General features: G+C 34.1%; 2 protein-coding genes across 2 annotated transcripts in view; both read right to left on the bottom strand.

Annotated features, from left to right (window-relative positions):
- Positions 1-4,062: 4,062 nt before the first annotated feature.
- LOC128545994 (macrophage mannose receptor 1-like) overlaps positions 4,063-21,212 on the bottom strand; it is an 18,968-nt gene continuing 1,818 nt past the window's right edge. The window contains exons 2-9 of the mRNA XM_053524203.1: positions 19,568-19,789; positions 17,715-17,800; positions 17,163-17,247; positions 11,381-11,590; positions 10,304-10,389; positions 9,874-9,958; positions 5,825-6,052; positions 4,063-4,372 (exon numbers count right to left, since the gene is read on the bottom strand). Of these exons, the coding sequence (XP_053380178.1) occupies positions 4,359-4,372; positions 5,825-6,052; positions 9,874-9,958; positions 10,304-10,389; positions 11,381-11,590; positions 17,163-17,247; positions 17,715-17,800; positions 19,568-19,789 (1,016 nt within the window). The 3' untranslated portion in view covers positions 4,063-4,358. The remainder of the gene's footprint in view (positions 4,373-5,824; positions 6,053-9,873; positions 9,959-10,303; positions 10,390-11,380; positions 11,591-17,162; positions 17,248-17,714; positions 17,801-19,567; positions 19,790-21,212) is intronic.
- LOC123552118 (uncharacterized) overlaps positions 19,650-21,212 on the bottom strand; it is a 25,734-nt gene continuing 24,171 nt past the window's right edge. Inside the window, exon 7 of the mRNA XM_053525096.1 lies at positions 19,650-19,789. The gene's annotated coding sequence lies outside the window, so the exon portion shown is untranslated. The remainder of the gene's footprint in view (positions 19,790-21,212) is intronic.

Here is a 21,212-nt window from a genome sequence, read left to right as displayed (position 1 = left end):
GATATATTCCATGATTCATTTCGGAAATGTTCAGTTGCAATGATACTTTTTCTTGTGTGTAAATTAGCCATTGTTATTTTTACATGTTGAAACTTGTATAAATAGTGCAATGAACTTGGATCGATATAAATTTTGAACAGTCATTGTTTTGTAAATACAACTGATGTACTTTTGATGGTATATAAATTGTATAGTCATCCAGGTCATGTAATCCAACGCTGTCCCGTACTTTTCTCTCAAGAGCTTTTAGGGTTTTGGTGCGCATTACAAATAACACTTGTACATAATTTTACCATGTTAAGTCTCTGTTCATTGCACTATTTACTGTTATGCTACAAAATAATGCTTATTTCTGATTCATGTCTTTCACTTCACCGTCTATGGTATGTATCTATTATGTTTGTTTTACATCATTATGTTAGAGGACCATATGTTAGACGGGCTATAGCCAATTATGTTCTCATTATCCTATTTTCAAAAAAGAAAAGTTACTCTCTGAAAATGAAATCAATCTCGTATTTACTCTTTTTTGTGAAGTTTCAGTTCTATATATGATTGGAAACATTTCTTAGGATTCTGTTGTTGCCTCTGAATGTACAGTATTTAGTCGAAAACGAATACATATAAGTGCAATGATTTAACTCTTAAGATTAATTAACCTATTATATACTTTAATTTATAGGATTCTGTCGCGTTGATGAGGATCTCCAACTGACATCGAGTAAGCATGTGTATTAACATCGCATATCCAATTCAAGTCTAAATTTATTTCAGTGATATGTGAAATCTTGTAGATTTAGGCTTACTATACTATGGGTGACTGTGGTCGCAATGCTCCTTGTCTTTGGTAACTTGGGTGGCTGTGGTTACAATCTCTTTAGGTAGTTTAGTGCTATTGCTTGTATGCCGTTGTAAGTTATTGCCTTGAGAAGCCATAAAATAACCACAGGAAAGATAACTCTTGCAAATCCTTAAGTCAGGATTTTTAAATAATTTGTCCACATAAAAATTAAATGCTCGCATTTGCTTCTCCAACCCAGCTTATTTTGTTGCATAGGGAGTATTTTAAATGCTGTATGATTCTTATGTCAAAAAGCATGCAGACTGGAATTATACACGTTTGACCAAAGTGAAAGTACCATGTATTTAAATGGGGCTAAGATGTCATTTTAATTGAATGGCTGCGTAATATCTCTAAAGAAATTAGGAAAATCTTCCATTTTAATAGATAAATAAGTCATAACAAAATAAATCAAATGCACGTAGCAGAAAAAATGCAATAAGCCGCGGACACTTTTGCACCAAAACACTGAAAAGTTCTTAGTGTCAAAATCTAGGACGTAACTTTAACACCATACATTGTAAAACTTTATCAGTATTTCTTTTCTTTCATATTGCTATATTTACTTATATCTCAGTATTTCATCCGAAAGCATAAAATGAAATAGAATATACGAGTACAAAATTCAAAAACATTGCAACAAACTAAGATTCATGTATGTGTATGTGTTTAAAACTGGGACACCTTATTTGCAGATGTTTTAATACGAGGCGTATTATGTGAACACTCCTGGCGGCGGTCGGTCGGCGTCCAACGCATGTCCGCTCTCTAAGTCAAACAGTTTTCTCCACCAAACTTGCTGACAATGTTTGTGAACATAATATCTCTGCCATGTTCTATAACCACCCAAATCGCCCCAGGCTCTCTTTGATCATGGCCCTTGAATTACTCGAAAAAGGTTCGAATTTAGCCTTGTTTAGCTTGTCTACTCTCTAAGTCAAACAGGTTTCATTCGATCTCCACCAAACTTGCTGACAATGTGAGTATATCTCGCCAAGCTCTATTATCACCCAAATCGCCCCAGGCACTCTTAGATTATGGCCCTTATATAACTCGAAAAATTGCGAATTTAGCCTTGTCCACTCTCTAAGTCAGGAAGTTTTTATCCGATCTTCATTAATCTTGCTGGCAAAGTTTGTGGGCATAATATCTCGGCGAAGTTCGATAACCACCCAAATCGCCCCAGGTACTCTTGGAGTATGACCTTTAATTACCCGGGAAACTGCGAATTTAGCCTTGTCCGCTCTCTAAGTTGAACAGTTTTCATCCGATCTTCACCAAACTTGCTGACAATGTTAATGGGCATAATCCCGGCGAAATTCGATAATCACATAATCACCCAAATCGCCCCAGGCACCCTTGGATAATGGCCCTTTAATAAGGCCAATGCCGATGACGGGCGTATTTTGCGACAGTCTTGCACTCTTGTTTTCTTTTCAAATAGGCAGTCAATGCAATCTTCATTCAATAGAGAAGACTTAGGACTGAATGACTAGTAGGCACTCCCTCGTCGCGAAATACAGGACTTTACTACGGTACAACATCTCAGAACTATCATCATTGGTCTTATAAAATTGATTTTTACGAACAGAGGGATCAAATGCTTGCATAATCATAAAATTAGAAACCTTAACAATATTTGTCCAGGGAGGTTGTTGCTCTAGGAAGGTGCCGTTAAGAGAGTAAGACTACGTCGACGCTTGCAAACAAAAAGTATAATGTTATTTTAAATATTTTGCGATTACTTCCATATTGATTAGGCATCCAGACATGAAACTTAGTTTTGATATTAATTTTCTTTTTTATTATAAGTACTGTGTTATAATCTGATAATATTGTACTGCTTTCAGTGGGCTACAGAAATGCATTGTATGGAATCTAGCTATTGCTAAATATTGGACTACACGAGTAAATTGATTGTACTGTGAGTATAAAGGAATGACGTCATTACAGTGTTTTAAGTGATAATATGCTTATGGAGTCAAAAATACTTAGGAAATGTCTGACAATCTTCGGTAGAGAAAACGTTTTATTTTATTGTGTAAACGACCAGAAAACATATGAAATATAACTTTACAGTCATCTTTCATTTATTTTAAAAAACTAGTGCAATTGTTATATACGTATAAAACTTAAGAATATTCATCATTTATACAATGCATAAATACACGCATGTTGATGCAAAATAATTCAAATTACATTAGACATTTACCATATATTCAATAATTGATACTACAAAGCAACACACTTTAATTCGATTTAGTATTTAAAGCTATAGGATATCTTTTCATGAGATTGAATCCATTTGTTACAATGTAAATGCGCTACACGACGCTACACGATAGGAATATAAATGGTCATTATGCAGCTACCAATTAATTGTTTTAACAATTAGTTAACACTAAATGTTTTAAAACAACGATGCCTTTAGAACTATTTTCTTGCGAACTGTTTTCTTAATTAATTAATTTATTTATTTATTTGGGTTTTACGGCGCACCAACACAATATAGGTTATATGGCGCCAAACAGGACCATAAATTTGGTTCCACATCTCATTTACATCGAAATAAAAACATGAGATATGGAATCAAAATTTGCATACATGCTGGAATCACAAAGTTACTGCAAAACCAAGTGTTAAGACCCTATTAGTCGCCTCTTACGATCATGCAAGGTTAAGGCAGTTGTTCTCATTCTTTTCATACACAGATCGTCCCAGAACCACATGGGGTCTATTTTCTTAAGATGTATCATTCAAAATACTGTATCGAAAAAGAATCATCATAAGAACTATAGATAAGGTGAAGCATGATGTTCTTCCGCAATTACACTTTGGTAAAATGTTACAAGTTCTCTGTCAGCATAGCGACTCTGCAAGCCTTGCGGCAAAATGTTAACCTTTAGGAAACTTGCAGCATGTAATTCTGTTAGCCGTTACTAATATTCGTGTTTGGTCAGAAGAAATCATACCTTATATATAATTATGTATTAAAGATCCCATTTAATTTGCGCTAATTAGTGTTAATAGGCATTCATCGAGTTTCTGATATTATCAATTTGCAGGTATAATAAGTCTGGACCAGGCTAGTCCTTGGACGCTGATCATGCTCTGCACTGATCTGAATTAAACATCTAAAGTTCATCTAAAGCAGTTCAAGAACAACAATGAGTCACGTACGGACATAAGAAAAGATAACAAACGACTCGACTATGCTCTGTACATGAACCTTTAATTATTATCAAGGTTAAAGTTTACATCATACTTTAAGCTTGCATATGAAGTAAAATGAAGCTAAAGTCTGTGTCAGAATTCAGAAGTTTATTTTTGATTAACACATTGATTTTTTGCTGACTGCCATCCTGTTTTAGTTCACTGCAAATTCACTGCAAATTTAAGACACACAGACATTGTTGAGGAAAAGGAAATTATGTAAATGCTATGGCTATACATGAGAAAAATCTGCAGCAAATATCTAGGACATTGGCCTTTCACTTCATGTCCATTACGCTATTCCTTATTCATAGGAAACTGAAATAAAAGAAATCAAACAATTGTTGTGTAACATTTAATGCAACATATTTCGACAAGACGTCATTGTTTTATTTAAATATTCAAATCTTAAGAACTTAAGGTTGAGGTATTCTGCGTCAACTTTTCACAGAAAAATGCAGTATATGTGAGGCTTTGTGTGTATTCCAAAAGAATTGTATCAAAATATTCTAACGCTTGAGGTAACCCTTATTTCGACGATGATCGAACATCCGCTTATCCCTGTACCTCTGTAGTAAAGAATAGTATCGGAAAATGACAAAACAAACACCTGTGGTAAAATGCAAAAACTTCGCGTGGTTATAATAGAAATGATTAACATGTTCCAATAATTTGATCAGTTAATATAATGTGGACAGGTGTGTTGATCAATATGATCAATTATTTTATATACTGATAAAATGAAGGCACATACAGTCAAACCTGTGTTAAAGACCACCTCTGGACAGAGACCATCTGGCCCTAAAGACCACCTGTTTTGTTTCCCATTTTACATTTAAAGTGTATTTTAACTTGTGAATAAAGACCACCTCCCAAAAAGACCGCAATTTGGATTTCCCAAGGGTACACTGGTCTTTATAGACAGGTTTAACTGTATTTACTCTTTCTTTACAAAAATGTATTTTTGTTTGTTTTTAGATTTGCCCATAATCAAAGTGATCCGTTATTTTCAAGCATATTCAAGACATTATTTGGACTTATTTAATGAGCTTAAATTTTCAATATCATATTTCATTTTAAGAAAGATGATAGTTTTGTAGTATCAATAAATTCACTTTTTTCATTGCCACTGATTCTTAAAGTAATCGCATTTCCGTATGCCAGATCCAGGCTTTATTCTAAAGTATGTAAGGTTTTCGGATAAATGACTTTATGCCACTACTTAAGGATCAAACATGTAAAACTAACATAAAGATTTTTTACTGAAATTTACAATTCATTAATCGTATTATTTTGTACGTATCGTACTTGATTTTAAACTTAGTCTAGTCGAATAATCAGTTATAACGTTTTTTTGTCTGTTTTGTGTGTAACGGCTACCAGGACGCAATTTTGGTTATCCGGATTAAATGACGATACGCCACCGCTTACGGGTAATCTATCATGCATAATAACATGAACTATTTGTATGAAATAATTGCTCAATTAGAAATTGAAATATACTGTTGTGTTTTAAGAAATAACTTTTTTATATAATTGGGTTAAAAAAAACAAAACAAATGGTAAATCTATTTAGTGCGCTGTGGCCACTATTCACATTCTATCGTTTTACAATTGAAATGTAAGATACAAAACTTGAGAATATATATTTTATATTAACGGTAACAGCACTTTCATAAAATAAGTATCGATTCAGCAGTTCAAAGGCAATTTTTGAACCTTCTGTTTAACATTCCAACACAGTACTCGGTTACAAAACTCCGAACTCACCTCTAAGCGGACGTTTGCATATGTAGGCTCGGGAATATGTGCAGCGCTTATCGTTCCACTCTCCATACCAGTTCATCATTACACAGGCTTGTGTCCGAACAACATCGTCAGGTTGGGATAGACCCCAGCTCGTATAAATAGCAACTTTTCCAGTTGATACCCATTTATAGGTGTCATTGACTTCTCTGTCATTCAGCCCAATCCAAACAGCAGAAGGATACATATAATCTAGAAAAAATCAAAATCCATTTATCATGGTTATAGCAAAACAATCAAAACTTTATTATTAAATCGTATATCCTAGTTTATCTAAAATGAAATATACACTTCAAATACATTTAATATGAAATGAAGGGTTGTGTGTCAGCAACACCGTTAGGTTCGTCTACACCCAAGTTCGTATACAAAGCAACTTCCCTATATGAATACCAAACATGGGTGTCAGTCTTTTCCCTATCATTCAGTCCGATCTAAGCTGTAGAGGGATCTTGATTACCTAGGTATGGTGGCATATTTCTGCATACGATAACCAGATAAGTTTCGCGAAAATGTATCGAGTTTTCTCGAAAAACGGAAAAGTTTTCGCGAAAACATTAAAAGCTTTTCACGAAAAGAACTGCAAATATTAAGTGAAAATATTTGCGTAAGTGCCCACTTCTGCATATTAAAACAAGATAAGTTTCGCGAAAATGGGCCAAACTTTCATGAAAAACGGTAAAGGTTTCGTAAAAATAAAAAGTTTTCGCGAAAATAACAGTTTTCAGATGGCTATAAACAGCATACTGCATTCGGTATCAGTCTGGTATTTGGATAGGTTGTATGTGCAACGGACTAAGAGATGTGTACTATATCGTTGTTCAAAGCGTTCCAAATGTTTCTATTTTTAGATAAGTAACAAATCTTAACAACTTTTCATGAAAAGATTAATTTTCAAGATCTTTATCTTAACTACAGAAGTGGGCACTATCGCGAAATTTTCCACTTAATGTCTGTATTTATTTTCTCAAAAGTTTTTATTTTTTCGCAAAATCTTTCCTGGTTTTCGCGAAAACTCGATAAATTTTCGCGAAACTTTTCTGGTTATCGTATGCAGAAATATGCCACCATACCTAGGAAACATAAAGCGTGAATATTACTTAAATATTATCAGTTAGACAGTGTACAGTGTAATAGATTTAGTACTGAATATATATACTACCAATAGATTAATTAAGAAGGGAGAGCGATAGGTAAGATATACACTATGTAACTATGGTTACCATCTATGACGCTACATTAAGGGAATGCAGACTTTGAACTAAGAAAATACTGGGTGGGGTTTGATAAAAATTATCTGCAAAGAAGTACAAAGTTTCGGTACATGAAATGGATACTGTTTCAATTGTTATTAGTACACATAGGAATGCTCACTAAAAAAAAAAAGATAAAAAATCTCAAATAAGAAAGTTATTGTTGAATTACATACGACTTACTGTGAACATTTAAAGTCAACAATTAATTTTTTTGTTGTGTGAAAATAATAGCATTTTACCTTGTCTAAACATTTATCAATATCCTACAGATTCTAATTAAAAGAAATATTGTGAAATAAATTCACTATCTTTATTTTCATTTAGCATAATATAAGGTAAAACACAGTATTTAGTTTGTTTACAAAATAGTTCATATGAAAAGATATGGTGGTTAAGGAAGGCCACATTCCAAACCTACAAGAGTTTATTTCTCTGAATATATTAAACGATTATTGTTACAGAAGTCGAGTTGATTGCACGAAAGGCCTGGAAATGATTCCATAATTAATTGTAAACTTGGTCTCCACGAAATACAATGCACTTGAATACAGTGCAATATAAATTGTGTTTCATTTTTATCAGGTGTATTAGCCAAAGATCTCTGAATTATTCTCTGAACAATTTCAATAATATATATTTGATATCAAAAGATAAAAAATCTAAAATCCTGATAAAATGTTTGTGATGGCAAAGTTTATAAACTCTAAGGGCAGATCATTGCGTAGCAGATTAGTTTGTTCTGTATGGTGTAGCGTAACATAATGTGTATTTTGACATTTGAATCGTATTGTGTACTGTATTGTTTCTGCAAAGCATCCCAACAATATGTTCATTCTACCCTTTTTATTTCAAAATGGATTTGTTCCATATTTTACAGATGTTCCACATGACCACCTACATGTTACGAAGTCTGTACCGCAAATATCAATAAGTTTTAACCAGAAAGTTGTATCATGTTTTGATTCAATCCAAAATTTTGTACCACAGAGTTTTATCATATTTTGACACAATTTCATTTACGAAAAGAGACCAGTACTTTAAGTTCAAAAAGCGGGTTTAAGGATGTTGGTTTTTTGTTTTGGGTTTAACGCCGTTTTTCATTAGTATTTCAGTCATGTAACGGCGGGCAGTTAACCTAACAAGTGTTCCTGGATATTGTACTAGTACAAACCTGTTTTCCGCAAGTAACTGCCAACTTCCCAACATGAAGTATCAAAGGTGAAGGACGAATGATTCCAGACACAATGTCTTTTATCAAATCGTTACGAAGAACATACGCCCCGCCCGGGGATCAAACTCGCAATCCCGTTATCCGTGGACCAACGCTCTCCCTACTGAGCTAAGCGGGCGGGCAGTTTAATGATGTAGTATACCTTGTCATTGGGGTAGATTCAAATTAATTAAACCATTTCAATTTATTATATTTCGTGTAATTTAGTGTTTTAGCAGCTACAAACTTTTCGTTTAACTCAGCCGCTCAAGTTACCATTTTTATCCAACTTTGAAATTCATGACCCTCAACAGGTGTTTCATATTGAAAGAAGAAGGAAAGTACGGATATTGTACACTTTTCATTGCATTTCGGTTTCACTGTTATCCGCAGAACTCTGCGTAGTTAATAATTTCATTAATATGCGCATTAGCTTTCTTATATCAACTTTCTCTCATTTTTAAAGAACTGTAAACGATATAGAGGCTTTTGCTGGTTTCAGTGCCATTCTATTTATGACCAAAATGAAATGATAGGGTAATAATTATGGGAAATGTTCTAGTAAATATATATATATTTTTTTTGTAGAGGACAAAATAGGTATGATTACAAATCACACTGCCAAGAATAATTTGAAAATTACTGTAATAAATAACCTTGCACAATGCCAGTAACATCAGTTATCATCATCGATTTCTTACATTCTGCATGGCCTTTCAATCAAAGTTCGAAGCGAAAGGCACATAAAACATATTTCGCCAAATATTAGCCGTTTAAAAAAAGCTCAAATAAAAAAAGCCTGAGAATAATGTACTTTCAAAATTAAAGCTTAAGACATTTTATAGATATAAAGATCCAACGTTTTTCTCCTGGCATTATCTTAGACACATGTATCCACCTTGGTGGAGTCATTTACCTTCATTAACCTACCTCAAGCCATTTGATGGCCTCAATGCAGGCGTGGACGGTAGCATGCATTTTAACTGCCGTCAATGAACAGGCTCAATCAAACCGAGCCTGCAACATTTTCGTTTTGTTGTGTTGAGCGACCTGTGGAGTTTCCACTTTTTCTATTTCATTATATGTCTTAACAGAAACCAATAGCGACAAGGGCAAAGAATTGCCAAATCAGGGACTTCCTGCTTATTCAAAAAACTGCCGATGGTTACTTTCCAATTCGATCCGTGCCTGTCAAGATGCTCTGAGAGACACCTATGAACTCCTTTGAACATAAGAGTCTATTCCCACTATATGCTACATTTTGTCGATGTAACAGCATCCATTGAATAAAATAATACTAACCAGTTTTAAGTAAGTTTTATTTTTACCAAATGTGTTTGAAATGGACGCTTTAAGGTAGTGGACCCGAAATTACTTCCGACAGTTTACGCCTGATCACGTATTCTCCTAACGCTGCTGGTAATGTAATTCATGAGCGCAACAAGCCGGAGAATACCAAAATCGTATACGAAGGTTACGTAATCAAATTGAAATTGCCGAGTATCATTACGGGTTAACTTTCTTCAGACTTATTCACAGATATTTACCCCTCCTCATAAGATAGGTCAGGAATGTATTTTCGGCACGAGTGTTGATATCCACAAGATGACCATTATCAGCAAGGCATGCATCCTGTTGAATATCGACAACAAATGTCATCACAAGGATGAACCAAATATTAATAATAATGGATTTAGATTGACGTCTCACTATAAGACAAGATATTTTCTTCTTTGTGAAGGCTCATAGACAAATTTGCAATTTTCAATTTGCAATAGAAAATATCAGTACAACTAAAGATATCACGAGGCAGCAAATAGTTTGCAGACTGGTTTAGTATATGCAAAGTGCAACACCCACGACGGACTTGAAACCTTGAAATTAATATACCCGTAAAATATGCGCTCACTACGTGAAAGATGGTAAAGGTTGTTGGTTGAAGAACGGTGTCATTATTTGTTTCAGCTGACTACTTACTTCAGCTTCTTCCCAGGGTTTCTCGACTTCACTGTTGTATTTATAACAATCTTTCCTGAAGAATGTCCACCCTTTGGGACACATAGCTGTAGCGAATAAAGAGAAAAGGGTGAGGAATATTGAATACAATATCGAGACATTATAATTTATATTATTATGTACTCAGTTCAATCTGACTAAAGTACTTGATCTTCTAAACGAAGATCTGAAAACGACCCATTCACATTCGTCTTCTGTATATTTTGGATTTCCAATATTGCTATTTTTATTTTCGCAAATCAATTTTTGTTTGAACCAATCAGACAACTTGTTCGAATGTCAAAGAGTAAGAAAAATTTGTAGTTAATCCAGGGCTCGAACCTGGGACCTCTCGTTTACAGAGCAAGTGCCCTACCGACTGAGCTAACCGCCTCTCTGAAATCTTTCGACATAAAAATTGTTCATATCAAAACCCATGGCTTTATAAAGCTTACAGAATGCTGTAAGGTAGCTTTTGATTGGCTAGCGGAAAGGTTGTCAGAACGAGGCCATCAATAGCTCGTTGTCAGATCCTATGCGTAGCGTAATAGGAGATGTACTTTAGTCAGATTGGTACTCAGTTATAAACTCCGTATAGTTACAGTTAATCCTGTAACGTCAATATTTTTCCACATTTACGTTCAAACGTTATATTGGGTGCGTGACGTCATTTGTGACGTCAATGCGTTTCGTCGCATTTAACACGTCTTTACTGCGAAAGTTTCATTTTACGCAAGCAGAAGAACAAATTCATACAATATTATATGCATTGTTAGTAAAGTATGTGTACCAGTAACATATTTGACATTAACGGGTTTTAGATCAAAATAGCAAATAGTAGAATGTGTTAAGTGTCATGTGGCCAATATTCCCATGATGTCCTTTCAAAAAAAATACAAACTTATCAGCAAAATATATATTTTATATAACCTGATAACTGTTCTTTAATAAAATCTGTATCGATTCAGCGGTCATTTCTGAACAAATATGCAACCTTCTGTTTAACATCCCTAAACAATTCCCTATTACACAACTTGAGAAACAAATTTCTAAACTCACCTTTAACCGGACGTTTGCATATGTAGGCTCGAGAATATGAGCAGCGCATATCATTCCACAGCCCAGAAGAGTACATTTGTACACAGGGTTGTGTCCCGTATTCAACCCAGTTCGTATACGAAGCAACTTTTCCAGATGAATACCAAACATGGGTGTCAGTCGTTTCCCTATCATTCAGTCCGATCCAAGCTGCAGATGGATATTGGTCACCTAGGAAAAACAAAAGATGGATATCACAATTATTGCAAAACAAGTTGTCACATACTTAAATATTATCAGTTACTCAGTATACAGTGTAGTTTATCTACTGAATATATACTGCTAATAAATTTAATAAGAAATGAAAGCGATAGGTAAGCATTACACTATGTAACTATGTTAATGAACTTGCCTTCCCTGGCGCTAAATAATTACTGCCGTGACAAATACCACGTGATCATGAAAATTACATGAATTTTGAAAAGATATTACTTGTTATTTTCTTATTTTTGTCTTTATTTATTTTTATTTCATCTCGCACATTAGCTTTAAATATTTACATTGAAATATTCTCTAAACACATTCAAGAATAAGTATCCGATATCAAATGATGAAATCAAAACGATTTACCAAAATCGTGATAAAATGTTTTTGATTGCAGAGGTCTCCTTACTGTTAGGGGAGACTATTGCCTTGAAGACTGGTCTCTTCTATATTGTGAAGCGTAAAGTAATGTATTTTTCAACATTTGAATTGTATCTCTTACTCTTTTGTTTCTACAAAGCTTTCCGACATTATAATTACGAAAATTGAAAAGTGAAACAGTTCTCAGTCGAACCTGATATTGAAAACAGTATCGACCGGGCTATCGTGTAATGAAAGTGTGCTCTTACGTGACGGACGTCATTTGATCAATTGAATAGGGTGTAATAGAGATAGAAAAACATGTTTTTATAAAAGACCCGTAATTGTAAAAACGACTGCCTGTTAGGTAACGAGTCCATTAAAGATTTATCTGAACAAGTCATCAAAAACGGAGTTGCTATGTTCACAATAAACGTACACAAGATCCCTGTAAAACATTGATCATATATCAGCAGCTTTTTAATGTTCTACGTCTCTAAGTTTTTTTATAACTTTAAAATTAATTGTACAGCACTTTCTACAAAGGATAAATTGTTTAGATATGCATTGTTAGCGCTTCATTACTTCAAATTCTACCGTCCATGGTCAGACACCAAACTCTTTTTAACCCTTACCCTGCTAAATTTCTAAAATGGACTGTCCATCATTAAATTCGGGCAATACCATTTATCATTCGAAGGGGTGTTCACTGAAAATTTACTCACTGAAAAGCGAACAGTGCAGACCATGATGTGCAGGCTGATCTTGGTCAGCCCTGGTCGCACTTGCCGCTAGCAATTTATAATCAAATAGATTTGCTTCAAACATAAACCAGTTTTTCCTATCAATCATCTTCCTTATATGACATAAAAGCCATATTGCAGCAGTACTTATTTTAGACAATAATCCAAATTCAGGTTCATGATTTGACGCTGTTTCACATATTACTAAATGGATTTGATTCAAAACAAAATAGATATTCCAAATCACTACTTATGTTATATGACACAATGCAAATAACTAATATTTCATGAATCATCCCCGCTTTTACTAAGACTGTTGTGACAACTTGTCAAAACAGTGTCTTATTATGTTAAAATGCTATGTTGTCATGACAAAGTGCAATGTTATCATGTCAAAATGTGGTGTTAATTTGTCAAAACAGTGTCTTATACTGTTAAGTGTTATGTTATTATGTCAAAGTATCATGTGGTCTTGTCTACCGAGCGTGCAATTATGTCAAAAAATCTATGTTATCTTGTCAAAGGGCGGTGTTAACCTGTCAAAACAGTGTTTTATTATGTTAATACGTTATATTATTATGCCAAAGTGTGATGTTAACTTGTCCAGATAGTGTCTTATTATGTTAACTAGGCATGTTATCTTGTCAAATTGTTGTGTTAACTTGTCAAAACAGTGTCTTGTTATGTTAAATGCTATGTTATTATGTCAAAATACCATGTGATCTTGTCTAACAAGCGTGCTATTATGTCAGAAAGCTATGTTACTTTGTCAAAGTGTTGTGTTAAATTGTCGAAACCGTGTCTTATTATGTTAATATGCTATGTTATCATGTCTAAGAGTGATGTTAACTTGTTTAGGTTATAAAGACATACGAAAATTGAGTAAATTTTAATAGCTCATTTTAAAATCGTAATTATTCTATATTTCGGCGACTAATAAAACGCTAACCTGAACTTCTAAAGCAAACTGCGAAGTCGGCATAAAATTGGACTGGTTTAATTTTCAAATTTCGAAGAACATGTTCTTTATGACCTACCGCTAATTTTAACGTTTGCACACAGGTGTGGTGTGATTTTCTAATTGTTTATGATATAAGCGGTACTGCAATAAGCGGCATAATTACAATTTACAGCGAACATGATTTTTCAAATACGTGTTACCTCTCAGGGGTCATTATTAACCAGAACAGAACAGAAACATTAACCATTGTGTATCGATTCACACCTTCGTGTTTCTACATGTATAATCTGGGTAATTGATCGAAAAGATGACAGGTAGATACTTTCGTGCCGTTTAAACGGCCGCGTTAATATTGACGTGTTTCTAGTCTTTTATCTTTTTTCTTGTTTTCGAGTACTCGATTACTAAATTTCGTCATCGATACTTGGAACACAGAGCGAGTACTCGGTTAACGGGTTAATCGTTGCCATCCCTAATAATAAGAGACTATTTGGACAAGTTAACATCTCACTTTGACATGATATCATAGCTTTTTAACATAATAAGACACTCTTTTGACAGGTTACCACCACACTTTGAGAAGATAACAAAACTAGTTAACATAATAAGACACTGATTTGACAAGTTAACACCATATTTTGACATGATAACACAGTTTTTTAACATAATAAGACACTATTTTGACAAGTTAAGACCACAATCTGATATGATAACATGAAATGTCTCGACATAAGACAGCTGCGGCGTTCCATCATTAGTTCTTGCTGCCCTGGTATGTAAAGCACAGCACGTGCTTATCATGGAAAAAGTGCTATATAAACCAGGTATAATAAATCAAATGCATTTTGACCTCTTTTTACTTAGAATTTCATTTGACCTCTGAACGATTTGTTTCCTATTTAAAATGATGTCCTAAATTACCACTTAAATCACATGAATGTCTTTGCCGCAAATATTTCCTGAATTAAGCCCCTATTATTCTTAGAATTTCTGTTTATCTTTTGACAAGATTAATGCAATGTAGATATGATCATTTATGTGATTGGCGGAGGTGTGGAGAAACCGTACCACACCCCTTCCTTTTTTTATTTCTTTCATTATCTAAATATATCTCAGAAACTTCACATATGTGTTTTCTCATTTATAAAGTAATATGACTTGTATTAATCACAGAAAGGGTCTATTTTTTCTAAAATATGTCTATTGTTTACTCTTAAGCATCGAAATAGCAGAGCGGACTGTTTCCTCTGCTAGCTCTTATTTTTTTACCCAGAGTACCTTCTAAATAAATATATGAAATACACAACTGTACCAAATTTACAGGGAAAAAACAGGAAAACGACCATTGATATCTCCTACTTATTAAAACGTAGGTAGTCGATGTGTATGTGGCATAATACAAAATTTATTGTTCAGACTGAAAAAACCCACTCTTAAATGAAAAACATATAAAAGTGTCTAATACTTATTTAAAATCGATTGATCACTGAGTGTAATTTAGGAAAATTATGAAATTTTAATATTTCTTTTTCAAAATCCATTGATCATGGATATAATCTAGGAAAACATAAAAACAAACTGTCTTCTTTTTCTATTCAAACTCGACTGATCTTCGGACATACCCATTACATAAATGTGAACATGTTTAATTTCTGTTCCAGGTCGATTGATCATTGGATATAATGTAGAAAAAATGCAAAAATGTCTACTTTTTTTATTCAAAATCGATTGATCATTGGATATTATTTAGAAAAATGAAATATGCAACACAATTATAGATTCATTTTTAAGGTAGCTCTGCACGTTGGATGTAATGGCGTAACATCATTAATCCATATAACGCAGAATATTCCGTGACCCTGCATACGGAATTTAATTTCAAGCGGATTTAACGATATTTTTTGGAATTAATTAAAGTATCAAACTGTTTAGTAGCATGTTGTATCTCTAGAAAGATTAAAAAGATGCAATTTAAATAGATTTACTCACATTGTGCCATTAATTCATAAAATTGTGCAGATCTCTTTAATCATGAGCAAAACGCTTAAAAAACATGCACAAGGTCTATAAATTTTATTTTACAATATAACACATCATAGCGTGTTAACTGATAATTTTGAAATGTTCATTAAATATTTGGTTGAAGAAAAAACTCTAGGCTCGAATATGTGATAAAAATTGTGAATATCCCTTAGACTTCCATTAAGATAATTTCAGGTCATATCCAAACATTTTGTCATATCGATCAAGCATAAAAAATCTTTGATTTTTATTTATATTCTGCCATTTTGAAAAATCAGTGTCTTATTCAATTCGACATTGTAGATAAAAATAATGATCAGGCGTGCAGAACTACATTTAGTTTGAAAAAGGCATCGTTTTGATTCATTTACCAAAAGTAATGCTATTTATATTAGGGTATCTATGGGAATCTCATGAGAAAATAATCACCAAAAGCAATACCCATATTCAAAAAGAACTAAACGAAATGTCTTTCCAGCCGGAAATTGTAAAGAATATATCAAAATCGATAATGATGAAATATACAAATAATATAGTAAAACATATGTCCAAGTTTTCAGTTAACCTTACAGAGCTTCAAATAAACAGTAAAATAATCACAGTTTGCACCAACTTGAAACAGAAAGATGAAGCATAAATATATGAATCTTAGCTGAAAAAATGAGATTGCGCAAGTTTCCAATATGTAATGTTGCGCAAGTTTCCAATATGTAATGTAATGGCATGGACCGTACTTTACAAATCCTATGTATCTTCTAAAAATGTTTCACGGACAATAAGCTAATTTAACGTTCTACAGAAAACTTCAATGCACTTTGTATCACCTTAAGGCATTGTGTAAACATGCACAATTAATATGGACAAAGGTATGTGTAAGTATAGGTGATCTTACCGAATAGTCATTTACAAATTAAAACAAATACAATGACACAACTTTTTGGGGGGTGGTGGGGGGACTGGGGAAGGGCTGTATAGCTAGAATATATGCTCATTTGTCTACTAGTTCTAATTCCCACGTTTCTAAAAGGATGGATGTTATTTCCCAATACCACCCATTCCTAACACGACGTCACGAGATACACGGATGAACTCATTCGATTATGGGAAGTCTACATAAATGTTACATTTTGTCGATGTAACTTAATCCAAACAACAATAACAGATTCAACTGAATAGAATACTTCTAACCATTGTTTCATATATTTCATTTCTACTAAATTTGTTTAAAAGGGACGCTTTAAGGTAGGGGACCAGAAATTATGTCGACAGTTAACGTTTGATTACGTTTTCTTCTAACGCTATTTCTGCATTCTTCAGGTGTTAAAGTATATAACTCATTAAAGCAACAAGCCGGAGATTGCCAAAATCGCCTACGAAGAATACGTAAAGGTATTTATATTTCCGAGTGTCATAACCGGTCAATTGCCTTTAGACTTGTTTCATAAATACTTACCTCTCTTCATAAGATTCATCAGGAATTTATTTTCTGCACCACTGTTAATATCCACAAGATGACTTTCATCAGCAACGCATGCTGCCTGTTGAAATTCGTCAAAAATGTCACCACAATAATGAACCAAATCTAAATAAGCATGAATGTTGTTTTCCGACCTCACTGTCTTACAAGTTAATATAGTTTCTTCTGTTTATTCTGTAACCAATAATTTGAATATATCAAGGCTCAAAGGCAAATTTGCAATTTTCAATTTGCAAACGAGAATATCAGTACAACTATTTGTAATGATCCCCTTGAAGCTGCAGTTAAAAGACTGGATTTCAATCAGCCTGTGCAAAATGCAACTTCGTTCATGTCCCTTCGCAAAAGATGCAGCAAAACTCCATTGTAAAAGAGCATTGCATGGCCTCTACATGCACATATAAACGGACTTCAAATTTGAAACCTTTAAATCTAAATACTCGTTAAATATAAGTTCTGTACGTAAAAGATGAGAAAGACTGTTGACTTGGGAACGGTGTTTCTTGTTTGTTTTAGCTGACTACTTACTTCAGATTCTTCCCAGTCTTTCTTGTTTTCACTGTTGTATTTATAACATTCCCCTCTGAAGAATGTCCACCCTTTGGGACACATCACTGTAGCGAATAAAAATAAAAAAGCTGGAGAATAATGAACACAATCATTTACTGACGACAGTTTGAATTATAATAATTGTAGTATGTAAATAACTGCTCTTCTAATTCGCGCATTATTTCCGTTGCAGAACAAGTACATACTTTTCGATACAAATTCTATAACCTACAACTGCAAATTGTCATAAGAGAAATGTTTGAATCTTTTGAAAGAGATGTCTCTGTGGCAAGTGTCTTGGAAGCACAAAGTCGTGTAAACAGAATGCAATTTATCAATCATAGACCTATTCGTAACATTAAATTTTAAACAAAATTAACACTATTATTTACAATTGATCTTAATCAAAATATCGAAGTACCTACGGGGTAATACAGTGAAACACCGCTCGAGGTCGCAAGGGGATGAGCAAAATGATCGAGTTATCCATGGTTTCGAGCGACCCAAACATTGACCAACATACGAAGAAAATTGTTTGTTTTACCAATTGTTATCGGGACCATGTGCAGAGGAAACGGTGATGCGTTATAATAACACACTCGTGACATTTAAAAAAAAAACGTATTACAAACGTTATCTATAATATTTGATCAAAAAGCTTTTCTTCAACCTTTCATCAAGAATTAGTCTCATTATCAGATCAAATATGCCGACAAACAAACTTTTAAGATAGTCAGGGAATAGACCACGCAATTCTCACGGCCTGCAAAAATGTTTAATTAACCGATACATTCTAACCGCCGAAGGTGTGAAAATTTTTGACACACTTGCTCGAGTTTGCCAGAAGCAATAAAGAGTAAATTAATACACAGGGACCAAGGTCATGCTCGAGCGATCGAGTCATCGATGCTCGAGCGAGCGGTGTTTCACTGTAGTATAATTGCTTTTTGCATTCAAATGATGATAACAAAATGAATATGACAGCTTTAAGATTTTCTTTGAATACTTATAGAAACTGAAACTTTTATTCAGTGGTGACAATATATACTCGCAGACATTTATAAAGAACTACCCATTGAAAATTAAACTAATCCTTATCCAGACGTTCACAAATATCTGTGAACTGAGGATAAAAGTCCTTCACAAAGAACTATTCATTGACAATTATATTCATCGTTATCCAGACGTTCACAAAATAAGTTAGCACAGATGACAATATTCAAAGTTAATCAGTCGTTCACAAGTGTAATTGACAAAAACACTCACAGCTAACCTAGACGTCGAAGAGAAATATTCATTTATGACTATACTCATTTCAAACCAAATGTTCACAAATAACCCGTCATTGGCTACTTAACTCACCATCAGCCAAACATGCAGAAAGAACTGGTCATTGACCACTATACTCACCCTTTACCAGTCATTTACAGATCTGTTCTTTTGGTTGTTATAATTATAGCTAACCGGACGTTCACAAAGATCTGGGCATTGACGACTATACTCACCGTTACCCGGACAGTCACAGAATTGCTCGTTGACAATTTTACTTATAGTTAACCAGACATTAAAAAGGCTGAACACCTAAGATTGTACTCACCGTTACCATGCCGTTCAAAATAAACTGTTCATTTATGACCATATTCACAGTTAACCTGACGTGACAATAGAAGAGAAATATTCGTTGATGACAATACTCAACTGAAAACAGATTTTCGAAAATTGACAATTATACTTACCGTGGGTCAAACGTTCACACAGAACCATTCATTGACAACTCTGCTCAAAGATACCTTAACATTCATAAAGAACTATTCACTGACGACTTAACGCACCATGGACTAAACGTTCACAAACATAGGGACGTTCGAGCTGGCAATCAATATCGTTCCATTTTCCATTTCCGTGCATTTGAACACAAGCTCCCCCATCGTGATCGTTAGGTTCGTAGGTCGCCCAGTTGGTATAACTGGTACCACTTCCGGTTGAAACCCAGATATGCTTTCCTTCACTTTCTCTATCATGCAGTCCTATCCAAGACTGTGGATTTGACGAAACTTCAAAATACAAAAGGAATATGAAAATCTAGCCATTAATATCTATTTTTTCTAAAATATATGGAAATATACCAATACAATATAAGGGTGTGTCAATTAGACAATTGAAAAAATATTTATGTGTAAATCTGCACTCGAATCATAACGACAGTATCGCGTTATGATCACATTACACCGGTATTAAAAGAACTGCATTGGATACCAGTTACTCACAGAGTGGAGTTTAAGATTCTAGTTCACACATACAAAGCATTGCATAACCAATCACCGATCTATGTTAAAGACTTGCTAGATCTCTATCAGCCAGCAAGAAATTTGAAATCCAAGAACAACTCAAAACAACTAGTTGTTCCAAAAAGCAAAACTGTGAGGTACGGTGATCGTAGATTTTTATCAGCTGCACCGAAGTTACGGAATGCTCTTTTGGCTACCATTAGAGACGCTAAAAGCTTGGATGCTTTCAAAAGATCATTAAAAACACACTTTTTCTTTAAGGTCTATTTGCACTGGAAAACAAGCTGTATATGACTTTGCAATAGAAACTATTTACTGTTGTTTATTATTCTTTATAATATCTAGTTTAAATGTAGAGTAAAGTCTGATTCTGGCTAAATACCTTTTATTGTTTATATATATTTGTTTGTTTTCTATTATATGTCCATATCATTCTGTGATATGTAGTTTGTACAGCGCTTTTGAACGTTTATTTTATGGATGGAAAGAGCGCTATAAAAGTCTGGTAAATAAATAAATAAAAAGTTTTTAACGAAACATTATCATAAGGCCTTTGCCGTCTTTCAGAAACATATAATATAATCCGCTGGTTCACAGTGTAACGATTACTGAATGCATAAAGGGAAGTAATTCCATTAATATGCAAATTTGTAAACCTGTCAATTGTCATTGGAGTAAGATGACAGTATATAAGAGCGATAAATCACCTTTGGTGATGAGCTAGCTTTTCACCGACGGGATTTGTGTGGCACTGAAACGTTACAAATGGTGGCAGCGGTGGGATGAAGTCAACTGCCGGACTGGAGTTGCCTTACCCATGTATTTCCTAGGCCAAATCTCGGGACGAGATTTCTCGGAGGGGAAAGTAATGTAACGATTACTGAATGCATAAAGGGAAGTAATTCCATTAATATGCAAATTTGTAAACCTGTCAATTGTCATTGGAGTAAGATGACAGTATATAAGAGCGATAAATCACCTTTGGTGATGAGCTAGCTTTTCACCGACGGGATTTGTGTGGCACTGAAACGTTACAACAGCAAATAACCATCTATGCAGCCGTTGGCCTTATGATATTACCTTTCACAGATATTTGATTGAGACATAGCCTATCTCGTCCCATAGACCGCAGAATATCCGTTGAATAACAAGATAAGTCACTGATATATATAGGGTAGCCACTGTGAGA

Source organism: Mercenaria mercenaria, chromosome 15 (genome assembly GCF_021730395.1).
Source record: "Mercenaria mercenaria strain notata chromosome 15, MADL_Memer_1, whole genome shotgun sequence".
In the NCBI taxonomy this organism is placed as follows: Eukaryota; Metazoa; Mollusca; class Bivalvia; order Venerida; family Veneridae; genus Mercenaria; species Mercenaria mercenaria.
The sequence above is the reverse complement of the archived record's forward strand: the minus strand, read 5'-3'. Positions and strand labels throughout refer to the sequence as shown.